Source organism: Falco peregrinus, chromosome 5 (genome assembly GCF_023634155.1).
Source record: "Falco peregrinus isolate bFalPer1 chromosome 5, bFalPer1.pri, whole genome shotgun sequence".
Lineage (NCBI taxonomy): Eukaryota > Metazoa > Chordata > Aves > Falconiformes > Falconidae > Falco > Falco peregrinus.
Window position 1 is genome coordinate 88,830,258 of NC_073725.1, and position 19,251 is coordinate 88,849,508.

The following is a 19,251-nucleotide window of genomic DNA, read 5'->3' on the forward strand; positions in this document are numbered from 1 at the left end:
GCTTGGAAACCCAATCCCCTCCGTACCGGCTCTTTGGGGCTTTGATAAATATTTGATGCCCCCCAGCCCTGTGCCGGGGTGGTGGGAGAGCAGCCCTGTGCTGCCTGGCCGAGCTCAACCGGGGTGAGCACCGGGCATGGACCAGGGTGATCGGGAGCGGCAGGAGGATGGAGCAGGGTTACCAGCCAGTAGCTGAGGTTGCTGGCAGCCAGAGGGAGATGCAAAGCCTGGGGAAGGGGGTTCCCTTTCCATCCCAACCCTTGCAGCCGTGTCCTGGCCCTCAGGACCTGCTTCTGCCCCACATTTCTGTTTAGGCGTTCCAAATGCAATGGGTAGCCCGAAGTTTGGAGCTGGCCCAGCTCAGGCTCTGCAGCGTTCACCTGCCTTGTCCTGTTGAGATGAGGATGAGCAGCCAGTTCCCCTGGGTCGTGCCGAGGCTCTCACAGGGCTGGAGACCCTCCTGCTAGTCTTCAACCCCCCCGACAGCCTCGGCACGACCCAGAGGAGCTGTGCTGCTCATCCGTGCCTCGAAGCAGCTGTGACTTTGCCGTGAGAGGGTCCGGGCTGGGCCAGGACCAGCCTCGTTCATTGTCCCACTTTGCTGGGACTGGTGGCAGCGTGCTGGGTGCTGCTGGGGCAGTGCCACCCTGGTGTAGCTCAGCGCCCAGGGAAGGGGCTGGGCTGGGGTCACCCCACTCCCGGGCTCAGTCCCCAGCTCTGGCATCGGTGTGCTCTTCGCTTCAGGGTCTGGCACGGGAGAAGGCAGCTGTCTGTCTGCAGGCGGAGGAGGAATAAAAATGTGTTGATGCTGGTGAACCTGGACAGCCATGGCCCTGCAGGAGAGCAGGCGTGTAACATGCAGTTACAGCGTTCTGTGTGGCTTAGGAAAATAAACAAAATGTGCTGTCCGCTTCTCCTAACGAAGGCATTTCTGTGCTAGGCGGATTTCTCAAGTCTTTGATTTGTTTCAGAAGGCTGTAGGAATGGAATAGCTGTTTTTAAGAGGAGGAGGCTGTGCCGCTCCCGGTGGTCTCTGCATCACCAGCACCCTCTGCCCTTCCCAGTCCAGGCTGAATTAGCACATTGCCGCACTGTGCTGCGGGCAGGCACCTTCAGATGCCGAAGGCAGGGCGGGCAGCGGAGGGTGGGTTGAGTTTTGCCAGAGATGGGCTGGAGCACTGAAAAGAGTTTGTCACACAAAAGCGGGTCCAGCATTGAGGGTCTGGGCGGTGCAGAGACCTTCCCCTGCGGGACAAAGGACGAGTTGTTCCCCGCTGTGAATAATGCCTTGAAATCACGACTGTCCCCTTGCTGCAGGGAGCGATTGGCAGCGTGAGATCACGTTCCTTGGGTAGGTCCTGGCTCGCATGCAGGGAAGGGAGAAATGAATCCATGTGGCAGGTGTGGGGATTCATGCACTGGGGACATGGGAAACCCACAGCTTTCCATCACGGAGGGATGAACGATGGTGTGGTGATGCCGCAGTCGCCTGGGCGGGGACGGGGAGCAGGATGCACTGGTGGCACCCAGGCCGCTGCCTGTGTGCATGGTTGCAGCATCCTGAGATACCTGGGGCACATCCAAGGTGAAGGCCGGAATGGCTGCAGAGGGCAGCCGGAGCGGGAGTGTTCTGGCAGGACCTGGGTGGTTCAGGTGGTGGCAGAGCCTGGGGTCTTTGATCCCCAATGGACATGTGTGGGATGCTCGGGCAGAGGTGTGCAGTAACACGGAGGATGCTCGGGCAGAGGTGTGCAGTAACACGGAGGATGCTTGGGCAAAAAGGCACCGAGTAGGCTGGGGGTGGCAGTAGGAGGCCATGGCTGGCTTGAGAGGGGGAAGGAAAAAACCTGTAGCCTTCCTGTCGTCTCAATGGAGATTAAAAAATGGAAAATCCCATCCCTTAGGGCAGGGGTGCTCAAACTTTTTAACCGGGGGGCCGGCGCGTGGATGAAGGGGCAGGAGGTCATCTGCGGCTGCTTGGTTTCCCCCCCCAACCCCTGGCGGCGGGGTTCTGTAAATACTGGGGGCTGGATTGAGGACCCTGGGGGGCCGTATCCAGCCCGTGGGCCGTATCCAGCCCGTGGGCCGTAGTTTGAGGACCCCTGCATTAGGGGATGAGGAGGCTGCTTGGGAGTCTGTGGGCTGGGACTAGCATCTCTGCAGCAGGGGCCACAGACTTGGGCTCTGATGCTGTTGCTTTGCAGGTGAATGGCATAAATGTGGAAGGCTTGCGGCACTCGGAGGTGGTGTCCCACATTAAGTCCAGGGAGAACGAAGCCAGGCTGCTGGTGGTGGACCCCGAAACGGATGATTACTTTAAGAAGCTGGGGGTGACCCCCACAGAGGAGCACACCAAAGGTGAGACCTTGCTTTCCCTGGGTGACCCTATGCTATTCCCATGACTCACCGTGGCATGGGTGGGATTTCAGAAGCGAGGGAGTCATGTTTCCCTTCTGTCTCATCCCTTGGTAGTTTCCTGAGCACCACCCAGCTATTTATAAATAGTGAGAATACTTCCTAAGCTAGCCAAAACCCAATTTGTTATTTTTACATGGTGAATAATTAACTTAGGAACTTGCTGCCAAGGTAGAGGGTGGTGGGATTTGGGGGGAGCTGCGTGCTCCATGAGGGATGCTCAGATGGGACCGGCCCATCTGGCTGGGGCTGGGAAGCCTCTCTGGCAATGCTGCCAGCCCCTTGGTGGCCACCCGCCCCCTGGGAGAGGGGGTGCCTGGTGTCAGAGCCCGGGGACCCCCAGGGTCCAGGTGAGCGGAGCGGTCTGCCCAGGGGGCTGAGCTGGGATCTGGGGAGGGAGAGTGCCATAAATCCCCCATTGCTGTTTGCTCTGGCGAAGGAGCCTGGGGGTGAAGGAGCCTGAGGGTGCATCGAGACATACCAGAGCAAACACTGTGCATGCAAGGGGAAGGGTTTTACGCCACAGCGATCAGAAGGGTGGCTGTTGTGGGAAATACTTCCCTCGCTGCTGAAACCTGGCAGAGAAAGCTGCCCGTCCGCTCCCCAACCTGTTGTGCTGCAGCTCCCGGGTGGGGAGGGAGCGGGGCGCTCCCAGCCTGTCCTGCCCCGGCTGAATGGGGAGCTCTGTTTCCCAATACAGCTGTTCCTTATCTGATCCGCGCTCCCGCTCCCTCGGATGCTCAATGGGGAGATTTATCCAAAGAAATGGGTCAGACAATGCCGGAGCGCACGGGGCGAAAGCGGTGTCAGATGCTCTGCATGGGTTCGAGGAGGAGCTGGGGCGAGAGCTGTCTGCTGGCAGGAGCCATAAAGGAGCCCTTGTTCCCTGGGGTGGGGACGCAGCTAGGGCCACTGCGGGGGGTGCGGGGGGTGCTCGAGCCCCCGCCTTGGCCCTGCGGCTCTCGCTGCCACCTTGACGCATTTGTCAGAGATCAGGGACTGGGACTGCCTGGCTGGTGACAGTACGTGTGTTGGTGACACGGTGCTCTGGTGAATTCTCTTGTTGGCAGGATAAGAGGAAATAATAATTGCACTCTTTAATCAAACTGCTTTGACCTCAAGCTGACACGTTCGAAGTCTTACAGCTGATCCTAAGCACCCCAGTGTTTTAGCCAATGAGTGTATTTTAAGAGCTGGGTGCTTCTCAGAATTAAGGAAATATGAAAGTATTTCCAGACATGCCAAATTTTGAAATCACTTTTTTTTTAAAGTCCAGTTCCATTTTAATATTGCTTGTGACTTGAAGCTTGCTTCTCGTTTTAATAACATTATCTTTTAGCTTCTTATGATGCCAGAAGCTTTAGTATCATTTCTGCTGCGAGCTGACTTCCTTCTGATGACTGTTGCTCAGAGCCTGTCGTCCTGTAAACACAAGTCTGACATGCGGTATGGTAAAACACTCCAGGATCCCGACACCCTAACTGAGGCTTTTGCACCAGCACACTCTCAAAATTATGATTTGGCTTTATTTTTCTTAAACACAAAGGTGCTGTGATTGGCACAAGGAATCCCTGCAGCTCGCACTGGTGCAGCCCCCATGTGGGTCCTTTGGAAAGCCCAGCAGGGTCTGTAGGTGGTGCGGGCAGGCTGGTGGCTCCGTGAGCCGCCCGGCGTTCGTGTGGGTGCAGGCTGTGCTTGGCACCCTGCGCCGTGCCTGCTTTGCTGGATTTCGGGTTACGCAGCAACGTGCATCCACATCATTGTCTTCTGCCGGAGAGATGCACAGAGCGAGGGCTTTGCCCTGAGAAGCATTCATGCTCGACATAATTCAGTTATTAATCCTGTCACAGTTAACACATCTGTTAGCCTGGGACGGATGAGATGTGGTAATGCCATTAGCAATGGCTTGATCGTGGTGACTGGTAGCTTATCTGCGTAGAATTTGCCATCGTGTGGAATATTAGTAGTACAAATCGTCAAAAGTGAGCAAAAAAGATGCGAGCGTACCTGGGGAGCGAGGAGGTTGCCACACAGTTGTGACACCAACAAGATGCTGCTTTCTGTGAAAAACATTGGGTTGTTATTTAAGATTTCTGATTAAACAGCTTCTGAAGAAAAATCACTAAACAGTCAAAACAAATGGGAGTGCGCTGAAGTTAGTGCTTATAGAAAAAGGTGACTTGGCTCTCTTCCTGGAAGGTGTTTTCTTCTGATGAAAACAGGGTGAAATCAGGGATATTGGGAAGAATTTGGTTCTGGAAGGGGGAGGAAGGGGGACGGGCAGGCTTCTGCCTGGGCTGGGAAGCAGCACAGGGCAAAGGCAAGAGACAGGACACACTGAGCTGGTGGGGCGGGCAGGGGAGAAGGCAGGCTCGGCACGGCCGGGTGGGCGATGCTGAGGGATGCCTTGCCTGGGACCCAAGGGCAGCAATCCCAGCTGAGTGTGTTTACCACGTGTTTTCCCTGTGTGGTCCATAGGTGTGGTGCCTCAGCCCATGACAAACGGATCCGCACAGACTCAGGTGAGTACTTGCCTGCTCCAGGGGTGGCTGGGCAGCATACTGGGGCAGCTGGGTTTTGGAGTGAGCAAGAGGGATCAGGGGTGAGAGGCCAGGCTCCTGGCGTGCCAGCTTTCCCTGGCTCCTTCCAGTGACACACGAGCCTGTCAGAATGACTTGCCAGCCTGCAGAGCAGAGGGATGCTCCTGATGTCCCCAAGGCTCCTTTATCTCAGCTTAACTGCTGCTGGCTGATTTCAGTTGCTTCCTGCTGCAGATTTAATGTAGGGGTTGAACAAGGCTGGTTTCAGCCCCATTTAATCATCACTGTCCCCTGTGATGGAGTGGGGAGGCGCTGGCAGGACAGGGACTGCGCTCTGCCTGGTGGGAGAGAGTGGCTCTGCCAGCAAATCCCAGGGAGCTCCCATGTGTGCATGCATGTGCGTGGGCACATGTGTGTGCAGGGTCCCTTCAGCAGGACCCCCCTCTCCAGGCTCTGTTCCTGTCCCAGGACAAGCCAGGCATTGCTCTCTGCCTGGCAGGGCAGCTGGGATGTCCATCCCCACCAGGACTGAGCATTTTTCTGCTTAGCTTTTTATTTTTTTTCTAATTCTGTCTTTGTGCAAATGGAACTAACATGTTCACTTCCACTAGCTGAATGGAGGATCCACGTCTTCATCTCACAGCGACCTTCAGAGTCCTGGGAAGGAATCAGAGGTAAAACCCCCAGATGTCCCCCCTCCCTTTTACATACTGCTGTAGGTACATGCCTGCCTTATGGCACCATGTAACGGTGCATTTTCAGTTTCGGCTCTCAGACTTGAGTACCCTTGTATCCATCCAGCAAACAAAAATCCGGAGTTTGCTTTCATCCCTTGCACTGTAGATGTGCACGAAACGGAGCTGTGAGCTGTCAGCAGCTCCTGGTTCCAACACAGAGGTGGCCACGCTGCTGGGATGGCTCTGTAACTCCTCCAGGCAGCTGGTCCAGGGCTTGGGACCCTTGGGGGGATGCAAGGTGGCCGTGCCCCCAGCTCACAGCCTGGTGTGCTTATTCAAGCCACCACCCCCTTCAGTTTGTGTTCATTAAGTCAGAGCAAAGCTGGAGCCATCATCTTGCCGCGCTGGTGGAAGACCCGCCCATGGTTATCAGCAGGGTCTGTGAAATCATGATTTTGGAGTTCCGCATGCGTGGTAGGGCAGCAGTGCCGCAGGCGGGCTTTAAAGTGTTTCCTTAAATTGAAGGTCATGATTCTGTATGTTTGCCCACTACAGACGTGAGCGCGGTGCTTGTGGAGCGTGGCCGTGCAGCTCCGAGGTGCAGCCGCCTCTCCCCGAGCCCGGCTCCTGGGGCAACCCCCTCTGCCCTGCCTGGCACCCCGACCAGGCGCTGGCAAAGCCTCGGCACAGGTGCCATGAGCTGCTGCCACAGGGATGTCCTTTCCCCCCTTTGCCCAGGGGACAGCCAAGCTCGTGGCGTCGCGTGGCCTTGGCCAGCAGCAGCAGATGTCCCATATATTAACAGATGGGGTTTGCGAGGGTGCGGATGCTGCTCTGTCCCGGCTCTGGGAGCACTCACGCATGCTCCGTGCTCATCCCTTCAGGCATCGTGACCTCGGGGAGGAGATGGTGCTGCCCCAAGCCGGGCAGCCCGGGGCAGCCCAGAACGTCAATGGGTAACGGCAACAAGTTAATTGGCACTTTGTCGGGCAGTGACTCATGCTCTAATAGTTTGAAAGGAGGTGTAAGATGAAAGGATGTCTACAAGAGTTGTGGATCTTCAGTGTAATTGTACTGACGAGCTACAGGGCAGGAGGCTAGGCTGGGAAGCCAGGAGGAGCTGAGCTGTGAGGTTCAAGTGCTGCTAACAGGAACAAGGCAGGCTAAAATTTGAAAAAGCCAAGCTGCTTTTCGCTTGGAGCACGGTGAATTTATTGGTGTTTAAAGGAGCTGCTCAAGCTGGGAGGAGTGTGGGTTTGGTGGCCACAGGGCTGGGGCTGTTTTGCTGGTGGAACCTGGCTGAATGCTGCAGCGAAGGGCCAGAGAAGAGGCAGACCTCACTGTGCAAGGCGAGCAAGTGACCAAAATAAAACACAAGGCATGGATTGGTATTCCCTCAGTGTTATTAATTTAGCAGAGTTTTTTTCTTTTTCTTGAAATAATAAGTAGGAGCTTTCCAAAGCACTTAAAAATGTATCCTTAGCATGAGATTCTGCTAAAAGTAGGGGAATGTCTCTGTGCAGGGACCCTGGGGGGGGTGAGGTGTCCCTGCCGGTTCTTGGTGCTGGTACTGCCCCCTGCCCCGAGACGGCTGGGAGCAGGAGCCTGACGGCAGCAAGTGCTCACGCAGCCTCCTCTGAGCTCCCAGAGCCTCTAAAACATCTCGAACACCAGCTGCGTCCCAGAGCTGTGGCCAAACGCCTGCAGTCTGGCATCTCTGTTTCTCTCTGAGCATTAAATAATACATGTCCTGATCCAGTGGCTTCTGCCTTTGGAAAATCAGGCTGTGTCCTGGTGCCCAAGCACAGCAGTTCCTCCCATGGAGTCACCTTTGGGCTGTTTCAGGGATCACTGTCCCACCTTTGCACTAGCAACCAGAGTCCCAGGGGGTGGCAAGGTGGCCGTGCTCCCAGCTCACAGCCTGGTGTGCTTATTCAAGCCACCACCCCCTTCAGTTTGTGTTCATTAAGTCAGAGCAAAGCTGGAGCCATCATCTTGCCGCACTGGTGGAAGACCGGCCCATGGTTATCAGCAGGGTCTGCGAAATCATGATTTTGGAGTTCCGCATGCATGGTAGGGCAGCGGTGCCGCAGGCGGGCTTTAAAATGTTTCCTTAAATTGAAGGTCATGATTCTGTATGTTTGCCCACTACAGGCGTGAGTGCGGTGCTTGTGGAGCGCGGCCGTGCAGCTCTGAGGTGCAGCCGCCTCTCCCCGAGCCCGACTCCTGGGGCAACCCCCTCTGCCCTGCCTGGCACCCCGACCAGGCGCTGGCAAAGCCTCGGCACAGGTGCCATCAGTCAAGCAGGAGCTTTAGATTGAGCCTGCTACAGAGCGTGCTGCCTGCTGAAACCAGCTCTGATGAGCCGCGTCCCCGCAGGGATGGTGCTTCCCAGACCGGTGGGGTTTGAGGGGCTTGGAGACCCAGTGCTGGCTCCGGCCCCAGCAGGGGTGCAGCGAGGTAAAGGCATTTTGGCTAGGACGTTCATTGTACCCGAGGACGTGGTGGCCCCTTCACCCGCTGCAGGAGCAGGAGGGTTGGGGTTAGTGGAGGAGCACCGGGGGGGTTCTGGTTGAGGGCACATCGCGGCACTGGCAGTGACTTTAGAAAGGAAAGTTGATTATTTTTTCTTTTAGTATAACAGTATCTTTGTAATAAGCAGATGGAAAGATGCTGTTTTCCATACAGTTCCCAAAGCAAACACTGCTCTGCCTGGTGCCCGTGGGCGGCCGTGGGCAGAGCCAGCTGGGTGGGCACACAGGCAGGCACTGCTGCCCTCCTCGTGCCCCATCCCACCCCAGTTAGCCACAGGTGGGCACGGGGGGCCTTGGCACAGCCCTTCCCTGCGAGCCCTGAGGCTCACCGTTTGCTCCCTCATCCCTGCTCTCTGTCTACACCGGGGGCTTATTTTTCATTTTTGCAGCAGACAAGCGGAGCAGCTCGTTCTCTCCCGCTGGCAGCAGCTTCTGTGTTTCTGCTTTTTCACTTCCAGCTGTGGCAGCCACACATTCTTCGGGTGGGAGGAAAAAAATAAACCACCACAACCCTCCCCCCCCGCCCCCCCCCCCCCCCCCAAATGCAATGTAGTAATTAATTCTGTGGCCACATGGATGCTGCCGGTGAAAAGCCACCGTGTGCTCTCGCTTACCGTGCACGCTGGAGGAGATGCCTCCTGCCTCACGGGGCCACGTGGGGTGAGATGCTGCGGGACACCACGGCGGTGAGGCCGCTGCCGTGGGCTGACCTCTTGTCTCCCTTCTCCATGCAGGATGGAGATGCAGAGAAGAAGGACCCGTTTGAGGAGAGCGGTCTGACCCTGAGCCCCACGGCTGCCGAGGCCAAGGAGAAGGTGCGGGCCAAGCGGGTGAAGAAGAGAGCTCCGCAGATGGACTGGAACAAGAAGCGAGAGATTTTCAGCAATTTCTGAACCTTGCCTGGTGGCTGCCGTCCGCCGCTCTCCTGCCCCTGCCTCAGCTCGGACGTTTCTGAGGTGCCTACGCCCTGTCCTTCAGTGTCCACGTGAGATGCTTTGTGCTCTGCTCTTCACTGGTTGCTTTTACAAGGCGTATTTTAAAGTCCTTTTTTTTTTATTTTTTATTATTATTATTGTTATTATTATTGTTACTCACCAGCGATTCTCATAAGACAAATGTGACCAAAGCTCCTTTTCTTGCTTGCTCTGGCTGCCTGCCATCCCCCCGTTCCTATGAGAAAGGACTGGAAGAGTTTTAACTGTTGTTTCTTACCTGTATCATTTAGGCTTCTATTACTTTTTTTTTTTCTCCTTTTTTATTTGGGGTGTTTGTTTTGGTTTTGTGGGTGTCCCAGACTGAGCCCCATGGGATGCTCTGTGCCCCTGTCTCATGGCCCCGTGCCCCGCAGTGGTGGGGGCCCGCAGGGTGGGCTGTACCTGGCACGCCCTCCCCATCACCCCGTCTGCAGCATCAACTACTCACACGACGGGGAAAATGGACAGTGGCTGTAAATCGCTCTTGTTGGCTTTGCTATTGGATGGAAAAGTTTGTTTTGTCATTTTTATTTTATTTTTTTTAACAAAGTCCCATATGTTTTTAGTTAGTTTAGGAACGTCCCTCCCCACCAGTGACTTCTGCCCCAGCAATAAAAGCCCCTTTTTCATCCCCAACATCTCTGCAGAGGGGAGAGGGCAGGATTTAAAAACAAACCCCAAACCCAACAGCCCAAATGCCACAGGCCTGACCCTTTGCAGCTGTCGATGCAGTGCTGAGCAGCAGGGGAAGACAGGGAAGGGGCCAGTCCTGCCCCGTGGTGCAAGGGGCAGTGCTGCCGGCGCAGCTCCGGCAGCCTTGCAGGAAGACAAGATCCATGAGATGCTACATAACCTCTTTGGACAGACCCGAGAGTGAGCACAACCCAGCATGTTTCCAGGGAAGAACGTGGGGATGCGGCTGTAGCTGTGGGCTTGGCGCTGGGGCAGTGGGGCTGAGCGGTGGCTGTGCCTGGGTGCTGGGTCTGCGTCCCGCCTGGGTTGTTATTTCTGGGCTGGTGTTTGATGCCTCCAGCCCTTGGGAATAACCGAGTCCGTCTTGTCATCGGGAGGGCGTCCTCTGAAGCCACAGGGTCCCTGCGGGGCTGGCTATGAAGCAGGCAGCGGCGTGATGGCATGGGCAGTCGCTTGGGCTTTCTGTGGCCTCCTTTAGAAACACCCTGCTCATGGCGTTAGACCTCAAACACGTATCCTGAAAGCATTACAAATTAAGCCCATTTAAGCTCTTATTTACAGCCAAGGGCAAGTAATGGAGGGAAGGTGACTATGCTGAACTACATCACACTCTCACAGGTGGCAGAGGAGTTTTACCAGGGCAGGGTCCCGGCTGTGATGGGGCTGGCCCCCTCCCTCCCATGCTCCGGCAGCTCCCCGAGCCCAGCTGTGGCAGCTGCCCAGTATTCAGCTCAAATGCCACGGCAGCAGTGGGAAGGGACTGGGCACAGCAAGACAGTCGAGTACAAAACCACTTTCCTCAGCTAAAAGTGAATGGCAGCAATCACTGGGACAGCGATGACTATTTTAAAACACATGGCTGTGGTTTTTGCCCTGTGTTAGTCCAGCACCGTTTGTGCTACAAGCCTTTGGGTTAGTCAGTGCGCTATGGATATTGTAATGGCTCTGTGTGTATTTCCTAAATATTGAACTAAAAGGTGCCTTATAACACTGCCGTCCTCGGCAGCAGCTTGAGGCTCGGCACAGCGGCGGGTGGGTGCGACCGCAGCAGCAGAGCCAGAACATTTGGCTTCACTGTGTGGAGCAGCTGATGCCCGTGGCCATTAGCTGGCTGGGAGGAGAGCATGGAGAGCCTCAGGGGTGAAGGAGATGAGTTCTCTTTTGTGAAAGATATCTTTTTAGGAATGTTGATGGGCTGAACAGGTTGAAAATAATGACTTTGGAGAGGAACTGGTGCAGGTGTTTGGCTATCGGTGACAAGACTGGCAGCAGGACAGTAGCTCAGGATGTGGAGAGGTTTGCTTCCCCTCCAGGACTGCCATTAACAAGACACCTCTTCCCTACCCCACTTCAAAGACAATTACCTGCTCTCTTTTTGGCCCCTAAAATACTTGCTTCTATAAATCAGTAAGCTTTTGAAGGAGCCCTTCTTTTTCATGGTATGCACATTGCTTCCCGTGCCTGCATAGCCAAACCTCAGGCAGTGCCCCAGTCTGCGCAGGGCAGAGCGTTCCCCGTAACACTGACCTAAATGTTGCATTCTCTGATGCATGTCAGAGAGCAAAGACCTGTTTGTAAATACCACATTTCTCATACAAGACTGGGCCGCTGTAGTTGAGGGGGAAAAAAAAGAGCATGTAGTTTTGAATGCAGATAAAAAGAAATCAGGTGTGCAAGTCTGTACTGATAAGATTTTAAAATCTTAATCTCTGCTTAGTCCATGGAAACTGCTCCTGGTTAAAGCACTTACTGTATTTCTGACATCTTGTAGCTCAGTAGTAATTACTCAGTTCCTGTACATTTAACTTGGAAAAAAAATCAATGAAGTATAAGGCTGTCAACTGCATTGCAAAAACATAATGTACACTGTAATGTCAGTAATAAACTTCGTTTTCCCATGTACTGAGTACTTATTTGCTCGTTCTTCATCTGTTTGGTAGGGAACTTCAGGGGGGAATTACAGCCTTCTTCAGCACATTATAAACTTTGTTTCCTCCCTTGCCTGTTTAAAGAGTAGCTGAAGTAATTCCTTTGAAGCTCTACAATGAAGTCAGCACTGCCCTTTCTTTGAAGAACAAAACACGGACGGTGGTGGTGTCCCTTCTGTCAGCTTCTGAGGCACACATGAGCCTGGCTCCTGTGGCCACTGTAACCCTTGCTGGCACACACAGAACTGAGTGCGACACTGGCTCTTCTCCTGCCTGCCCTGCTCTGCATCACCCTCTGCTCTTCTACCAGGACCCCAAAGGTCACTTATCGAGGCGATGGCCTCCTCTGATCCTGCTTTGTGAAGTCTTCAGTTACACCTTACTCACTGTGGTGCCCCTTGCTGCCCAGGCCAGGCAGGCAGCTTGGCAGGTTGCTGTTGCCTGCTTTCGGCTGGCAGGGCTGGTTGCTGTGGTCTTATGCTCTTACGCTTTGGTGAGGTCACCCATGCTCTCCTCCCCCTGCCCTGCGTTGTACAGATGCCAGCAAACCTCACGGGTGGAAAATAAACCCCACCACCTTTATTAAATGCGCATTTACAAGCAACAGCAAGTCCCCTACGATAAAGCATTTCTCTCCAGCTACTCCTGATGTGGCACAGCCTGCTGCTCCGCTGGGGCATGCCCAGGCATTCACACGGGGGCTGGAGCCTTTAGCACTGACACAGCAGGACTGCTGTACTTTGAAAGACCCTTTTTCCTCTCAAGAGCTCAGCCGTTGCCAGCGGCTGCTCCCTCCCAAGAGATGCTGAGCTGGCTGCAGCAGTCTCCTGTTTCTCTGCAGTCACACAGCCAGCCCTGTGCAAAGCACAGCTTTAACTAGGGCTCAGCTTTGGGGTTCTGCTGAGCTGAAGCAGCTTTGTTGCTCTGCAAAGACTGGATGATCGCTCAGCGTCTCTTAGCAGCCGGGCAAATGTCTTGATTGAGGCACTCATTGCAGCGGGGATTCACAGGCAGGCAGGTCTGCTGGCCAAAGCCCACCAAGAGCCAGTTTATCTCCCTCCAGAGATCCCTGTAGTGAGAGGAAAAAAACATGAGCTTTCCGATACAGCTGCTCAGAGGAGTTAAAGAACAGCCCGTGCTTTTAAATGGATCCCTTTCGCCTACTGCCTGTTCCTCTTGGCTTCCCAAGGCATCTGGAGGCGGATCCCAGCTACTAAGAACAGCCCTCCTAACCTTTCCTCATCCCTCTGAACTGGGGTGGGGAGCAGGGAACAGATACACAAAGAGTCTGTGGTCGTTCTCTTCTGCTAAGGCATATGCCAGATGCGGAGCTGCAACAGAGTGCCTGTCAGCTGGCATTTGATATTGAAGATTAAGCATCAATGAAGGCCAGAATCCAACCACAGTCTGATATTGCTGTGGCCATTAGGCTCAGCAAGGTCCTGTGCAGAAAAGCACCTGGCTTGGGTCATGGTAAACTTGTCAAGGCAAGAATTGGGCATCAAGGCCTCCAGGTACCCGGCTACACTAGTGGTAATCAATATATCCGGTAGCCAGGAAACAACCAAGCAGCTGAGATGTTGCTGCTGCATCTCCCTGGGAGAGAAGAAACACCTGCAGGCTAGTCCCTGTAAAGAGGAGGGACCCAAAGCGCAGTCACCGAAAATGCTATAAGCAGGACTGCATGCAGACACAGCTCCTGCAGCTAGCTCGAGGGGCTTGGTGTGGAGGAAGGAGGCTGGGGTCTCAGACCTCACCTGGGCAGCCAGTCCTCCAGCGCTACCCGAGTTTCCTCGGGGTATTTGGTCTCCTTCTTCACCCACTTCAGCCTGTTTGTGATCCTGTGCACATGGGTGTCCACAGCTAGGAAGGGAGAGCCCAGAGTTTAGGTGGGGGCAGACACACCTGAATGGAGAGAGCACAGCCAAAAGCTGCCTGTCACAGCACACCAGGTACAGCGCCCTGCACGGGCTTCCTCCAGGGGCCGGCAGGAACAGGCAGGTGAAACAGGAGGGGAGGCTTACTCGCAGAACAAACGTGCTGCTTTCTTCCTAGGCCCAGAGCCAAAAGCCAGATGGGATGGATAGCTCATGCCACGCAGCCACACTCACACAATCTGACCCAGCCTTCCTTCAAAGGTTTGCACGCTCTGATCTAGCAGGCACAGGGCAGCCTGTCCAGGGTTCTCTTCCTCCCTGTGTTTCAGCTGACGTTACGCAAGTTGCAATCGCTGCCCCTTAGTTTACCCAGCTGGAAAACACATTTCATAATACCTACCAACATAAGAGGGTTTGTGAGGCTTAAACGAATGTTTATAAAGTGCTTTGAGCTAAAAAGCTCTGAATGCAAAGTATATTATTGTTAGATCAGCAGCGATAAACCTGTCTCTATGGCTAATTGGGCAAAACCCAGGAAATTGCTGTAAACAGGAAGACTAAGTCTTGCCTCCTAAATCAAAACCGAGCACACAATTATTTGGAAAACAGTTGGCTAGTTTGGCTCCCTCTGGACTTCCCTCCCCCACAGCAGGGAGAGAACAACAGACCCCAAGCGCTGTCGAATGTAGTGCAAGAGCCACATTTCGTGCAGCTGACTGTCACCAGTGGGGCTGCGGGAGTCAGCTGCTGCCCGCACTAACCTCGCTGCGGCAGCAGTCATTCATCAGGTGACACCATTCCTAGCTTTCCCAGGGCTCCTCCATTAAGCAGAAAATACACATGGAATATTAATCTGTCCCCAGGGGCCCCCAGGCCGGGCAGCTGATCGTCCAGCCCCATCTGCCGGCTACTGCAGGCAGCTCTGCTGCCAGCCACGCTCCCCAACCGGGCACTGTGCAGGAATGAACCTGCCCTGGGTCTGGCCTGGGCCCATCTCCACCGCAGACTTCCTCCCAGCCCATCAGTGGTAAAGCACACAGCTCCACAAGTTACAGCTACACGCTCTCTGTTCAATAAACGTGACAAATAAACAAATGTACCTGTGGTCACCTATTAGCCTGCCACAGGAGTGAAACAGATCAGAAATTCTGTAGACACAGATCACCCGAGACCATTTCTTTCTATGACCCATCATGAATTAACAAATTCAAACGGCAATTTTGACTAAGCCCTGCTTCCGCCCTCTTACGCCTTGCCAAACAAAATTCCCAAATGAGATTTGTTTCAACAGAAGCAACCCTAGGAAAAAATAACCTCAGACTATCCTACAACTATCTCCAGATCACAAAATTACCCCCGCCTCTCTTTCACTTGACACCAAAGAGATTTCAAAGCATTATTCCGCTAGCACATCCTTTTTATGCCCACCCAATCAGGCACTGCAACACTTGCACTGCTTAACAGCATCAGAGGGGAGGGAGTCACTGCCCTTGGGGATTTCTGCTATCAAACTTGGGGAAAAACCGTAGCTGGATCCATGCTTGAATTCTATAGCCACTCATCCACTGTGAGTGGGTGAGAGTCACATCCTTCACCCACCCAAATGCTCTGCAGATGACTAAACTGAAGCAAGGCTACCAGACTCCCAGGGCAGGCAGCTTACCCAGCTGCGATGCTTCCCCTCTGCCTGGGGAATGGATCAGGCAGCATTTAGGAAAAGAATGGGTCCAACCTACCTATCCCAGACACACTGTCCCAGGCAATGTTCATGGCCAAGTGGGCCATTTTGGGCCCAACTCCTGGCAGCTGCACCAGCTCCTCCACAGTTCTCGGTATGTCACCCCCGTATTTCTGCTTCAGGATGGCTGTCGTCTGCTTTATGTACTTCACCTTGTTCTGGAAAACCAAGAGGAAAGGCAGAAAATCCAAGTTGCCCTCCAATACAGGGAAAAGAGACAAAGAGCTCAGAAAAGAAACCATTCCTGAGCACATATTACATGTGAGGCCACACACGAGTTTGTGGAGGGGGGACAAAGCTCTTTGATTTCTCCTTGAAAGCTGAATGCTGAGACCTGATTAGTTCTAACCTCCCCTGCACACTCCACGCACCACAGCCAACAATCTTGCTGTGAATACAAATTGCTAAAACTGGGGTAAAATACAGCCTTCAGCTTGAATTCAGGAGCAAGATCACCAAGGGGCACGGCACACAGGCTGAATACCGGCTGGGGGTGTGTCTCAGGGGTGGTTCGCACCCACCTTCTGCCTTCATCACCTGCTGTCAGCTCAGCCACTCGCTGTGAGCACAGCCTGCAAAGGACAAGCCTGCACCCGCTTTGTGCTTCTCCTCTGGGCCTCCGAGCTGTCCCATGCAGCTGCCTGGGAGCAGAGGATGCTGGAGAGGGTTCCTCTATGTGCACGTCAGTGCTGCTGTGATCCTGCACTCACCCTCCAGAATCCTACAGGGTAAATGATCTGCCCAAGCGTTGCATCATCCATCTGCAAAATACTGTCGACTGTGAGGCCATGCTGCCTCAGGCGCAGCATGGCAGCTGATGTCACCTGGTCCTTGGTCTGGCTGGAGAGCATCAGTGACAGCAAAACTTGGTAGCGCATAACCTGAGGAAAAGGAGACAGTGAGTGAGACACCCCTCTTTATCTCCTCAGGAGGATTGGGCTACCTGCATGGCTCAGCTCTCCCATCCCACACCATCTTCTGTCCAGTACATGATATGGAGCTACCCTGGGTGAGCCACATCTATCTACAAGAGACTGGAAGGCTGCAACATAAATGATCCATAATCTTTTAATTCTACCACACAACAAAGGGAGAAAAGAAACACCTTCAATCTAAGCAGTCAGCGTGCGTAAAAGGTCAGAGATCAGCTACTGTCTGCTGGGATCTCACACCCAAAGATGCCAGCGCTTAGCCACAAATGGCCAGACAACGCTTTTCCTGATGATGGGATTCTCAGGAGACCCCACACAACGCAGAAGTACAAACACCCAGTGATTTTTTATGAGACTTCTGCTCTAAGCAGCTTTTGAAAGTCTTGTTGCTTTCCCACTAGGCTTCAGCAGGAACTGGGTATCTGACTTCAGTGAGCTCCTTACAAAACCAAATCTAAAGAACTGGGATGAGAGAGACTGGGAGATGAAGCACAAACCCCCAGAGTTCCTCTGATGCTGTCATGCAGGGTTTAGTTCAGACCACCCACCTTCTCTTTTTCAATTGATTTTTGCCCAGATGCAATTCTGTCCCCACCAGAATGAGGAGGATGATGCAACTAACCTGGACTGACCCAGGACAACGTGGGATACAATCCTTCCTCCAGCTCTCTTACAAAGTTTACAAAACTGCAGGTGCACCAGGAAAAATCTCTGACCGAGCACAGGGAAATTGTGTGAGGAGTGCTGGTGTGTGCTGAGGGTTACAACATCCACTTTTTCTTGGAAGCAACCACCCTGCCTCCCTCGGGAAGAAAAGTTATTTCTGTATCATGCACCGTAGTCCCCTTTGCCCCACAGCTGCACTTGGTGCCAGCCCACATGGCTGCAGAGCGTGTGACACTGTCTGAATCTGGAATCAAAGCTAATAATTTCCCCCAGGGATCCAAGCCTAGGGCATGATGCCAACAACAAGGACCGCGTTACATGTGCTGAAACTGTGCAGCTGTGTCTTTGAGACCCCTCCCCTCAGAGCCCAGCAGGTCACTGTGGAGCACACAACTCCCGCTGCTCCACCGAGCCTGCCTGCGGGTTATCTCCATGTTCCCACACCAGCACCATGCACGGAGAGCGCAGCCCTGCATCCCAACGCCACACCATGGCCTCGCTGTGCTTTGTTTTTTGTACTGATGCAAATGGTTCCTGCAGAGGGAGGTGTCATCTGGGGCCTTTGATTGTGTTCCCAGGCTTGGGGAGCACAGTGCCATCCCAGCATGGCCCTTCCTTTCAACCAGTATCCCCTTAAAAGTGGACCGCAAGAGGGGAGGAAACCAACCTACGCTTATGTGCTGGTATGAAGAGCACAAAAGCAGCCTGGGAAGTTTTTTCCTCAGTTCCCCTCGCCTTTTCTCCATACTATTTTTCCTCTGTGTTACAGAGCCATCTTGCTAAATACTTTCCTTGGACTCCTACAGAGATTTTTTTAAAAGAAAGGACATGTCTTCATGCCCTGTCAGCCTGCCCCAGAAGACAGCACTGACATAATACACTCTTGGGGTTTTCACTCCCAAGTCCAAAATCATCCTATTTTTGCCTCAGCCCCTACTCCTGGTTCAGTTTGCTAACTCTTCCGGCAGCAGTTTAAGCAGAGGACAAGGGCCTTTCACAGCTGTGCTCGATGGTTGGTCTCTAATGCCCAGCACGGGCTAAACACGAGCAGTGAACGTCTCAGAAAACACCCACAGCCATTTCACAAGGGCTGTCTGAAGCCAACGAGCCTGGTACCAGGAGGCCGCAGCTGACTCTCCTGCTCTAGCAGGATGAACGGTTTCTCTCATACGCATGCTTCTGCAGTAACCTCTCCTGGGACCAGTCCCAGGCTAGAGTCCTGATGTGCCCTGAGTTTATTTTTCTGTTCTGAAGACATCCAAAGTGTCTAGGGGCAACATGAGGATGAGGGAGACTGGAGGGCTGCAGAAGTGGGGCTATATTTTCATGGGCCTGCCTGCCAGAGCAGAGCAGCAAGGTGTTGTTACCTGTGGAGGAGCGCTGCTGTCATAACACTTCTCCACTCCCATCTCATCTACTGGAGCATCTCTGTTCCTCCTCATTTCCCGGATGCGCTCCAGTTGCTGTTGCCAGTCCCTTGGCTCCCAGCGTGGCCTCTGGGGCTCAGATGTCCCCTGCTCGGCACCATGACCCTGCCCAGACTCGTAGGCAATGGCAATACTCTTCCTCCTCCTGCTGCGCCTCGGAATGCCGGCTGCACTGTGACCCTGGCTCACTGCAAGAGACAGGAGAGATTTTCACACCTGAGGCCAGGGGAAAGATGCCTTCGCCTCCCACCAGAGCTCATCGGCTCAGTGCACCAGCAACCACCCAGGGGATCCTGATGAAGGCTGAACGCCTCTTCCCCGTAGTCCCAAGCCAGCAGCAGCACTTCCCATTCACCCAGCCCTAACCAGGGCCAGCTGCGGGACAAGGAAGGGCTGGGAAGGGCCTGGGAAACAGGTGCCAGCCGGGAACACGTCACACTGCAGGGATGCATGTGCCAAACGCCCAGGAGGCTGCTGGAGGCCAAGATGCATCCCTAGGCCCTCGCCCAGTGCCACAAGCAGGACAGCCGCCAGGCCACACCGGGCTCACGAAGGGGACGTGACACGGACACCATGCCCCTGCCGCCCGGCTGGCCTGGGCCCTCGCTCCCGCTGCCGGCAGGCCCCCAGGCCCCGCTCCCCGTGCCCGGATCGGGCCGGGGTCCCGCCCCGGGATGCCTCCATCGCCCCCGTCACCCCTCCCCGTACCTCCGGCCGCCCCCCCGGCTCTGCCAAGCCGCCGGGCCGCCGCCCGCCCACCGCCAGCGGTCACGGCCGCGGACATGGCGGCAGCCCCGGGCACTACCGGCCCCAGCGTGCCCCGCGGCGGGAGCGGACGCCGGAAGCGGCG

General features: G+C 54.5%; 2 protein-coding genes across 4 annotated transcripts in view; one reads left to right on the forward strand and one right to left on the reverse strand.

The window, feature by feature from the left end:
- Positions 1-11,735, forward strand: part of NHERF2 (NHERF family PDZ scaffold protein 2) — a 40,484-nt gene extending 28,749 nt beyond the window's left edge. The window contains 4 exon segments of the mRNA XM_055806369.1: positions 2,205-2,358; positions 4,894-4,937; positions 5,567-5,629; positions 8,901-11,735. Coding sequence (XP_055662344.1) covers positions 2,205-2,358; positions 4,894-4,937; positions 5,567-5,629; positions 8,901-9,059 — 420 coding nt within the window. The 3' untranslated portion in view covers positions 9,060-11,735.
- A 583-nt stretch (positions 11,736-12,318) lies between these two features.
- NTHL1 (nth like DNA glycosylase 1) lies at positions 12,319-19,245 on the reverse strand. 3 transcript variants are annotated; one of them, XR_008747514.1, is made up of 7 exons: positions 19,110-19,245; positions 18,342-18,589; positions 16,087-16,257; positions 15,375-15,534; positions 13,786-14,034; positions 13,519-13,666; positions 12,788-12,830 (listed from the first exon to the last, which is right to left on the reverse strand). XR_008747514.1 is itself a non-coding variant. In XM_055806370.1 (6 exons), the coding sequence occupies exons 1-6, from the start codon at positions 19,183-19,185 to the stop codon at positions 12,707-12,709; spliced, it is 885 nt and encodes a 294-aa protein (XP_055662345.1). In that variant the 5' UTR covers positions 19,186-19,245; the 3' UTR covers positions 12,319-12,706. The 3 variants fall into 3 exon arrangements, 1 of the variants encoding a protein (XP_055662345.1); XM_055806370.1 differs by lacking the exon at positions 13,786-14,034 and having other exon boundaries at positions 12,319-12,830; positions 13,519-13,624; XR_008747515.1 differs by lacking the exon at positions 12,788-12,830 and having other exon boundaries at positions 13,519-13,624.
- Between the last annotated feature and the right edge of the window lie 6 nt (positions 19,246-19,251).

Excerpts from the sequence above, each read along its gene's own strand:
- NTHL1 (XM_055806370.1), bottom strand. The coding sequence starts at position 19,185 with ATGTCCGCGGCCGTGACCGCTGGCGGTGGGCGGGCGGCGGCCCGGCGG. Across the intron at positions 15,535-16,086 it reads ACCCTGTAGGATTCTGGAGG|AACAAGGTGAAGTACATAAA; the intron begins GTGAGTGCAGGA and ends TTGGTTTTCCAG. Across the intron at positions 12,831-13,518 it reads CTGGAGGACTGGCTGCCCAG|GGATCTCTGGAGGGAGATAA; the intron begins GTGAGGTCTGAG and ends CTCTCACTACAG.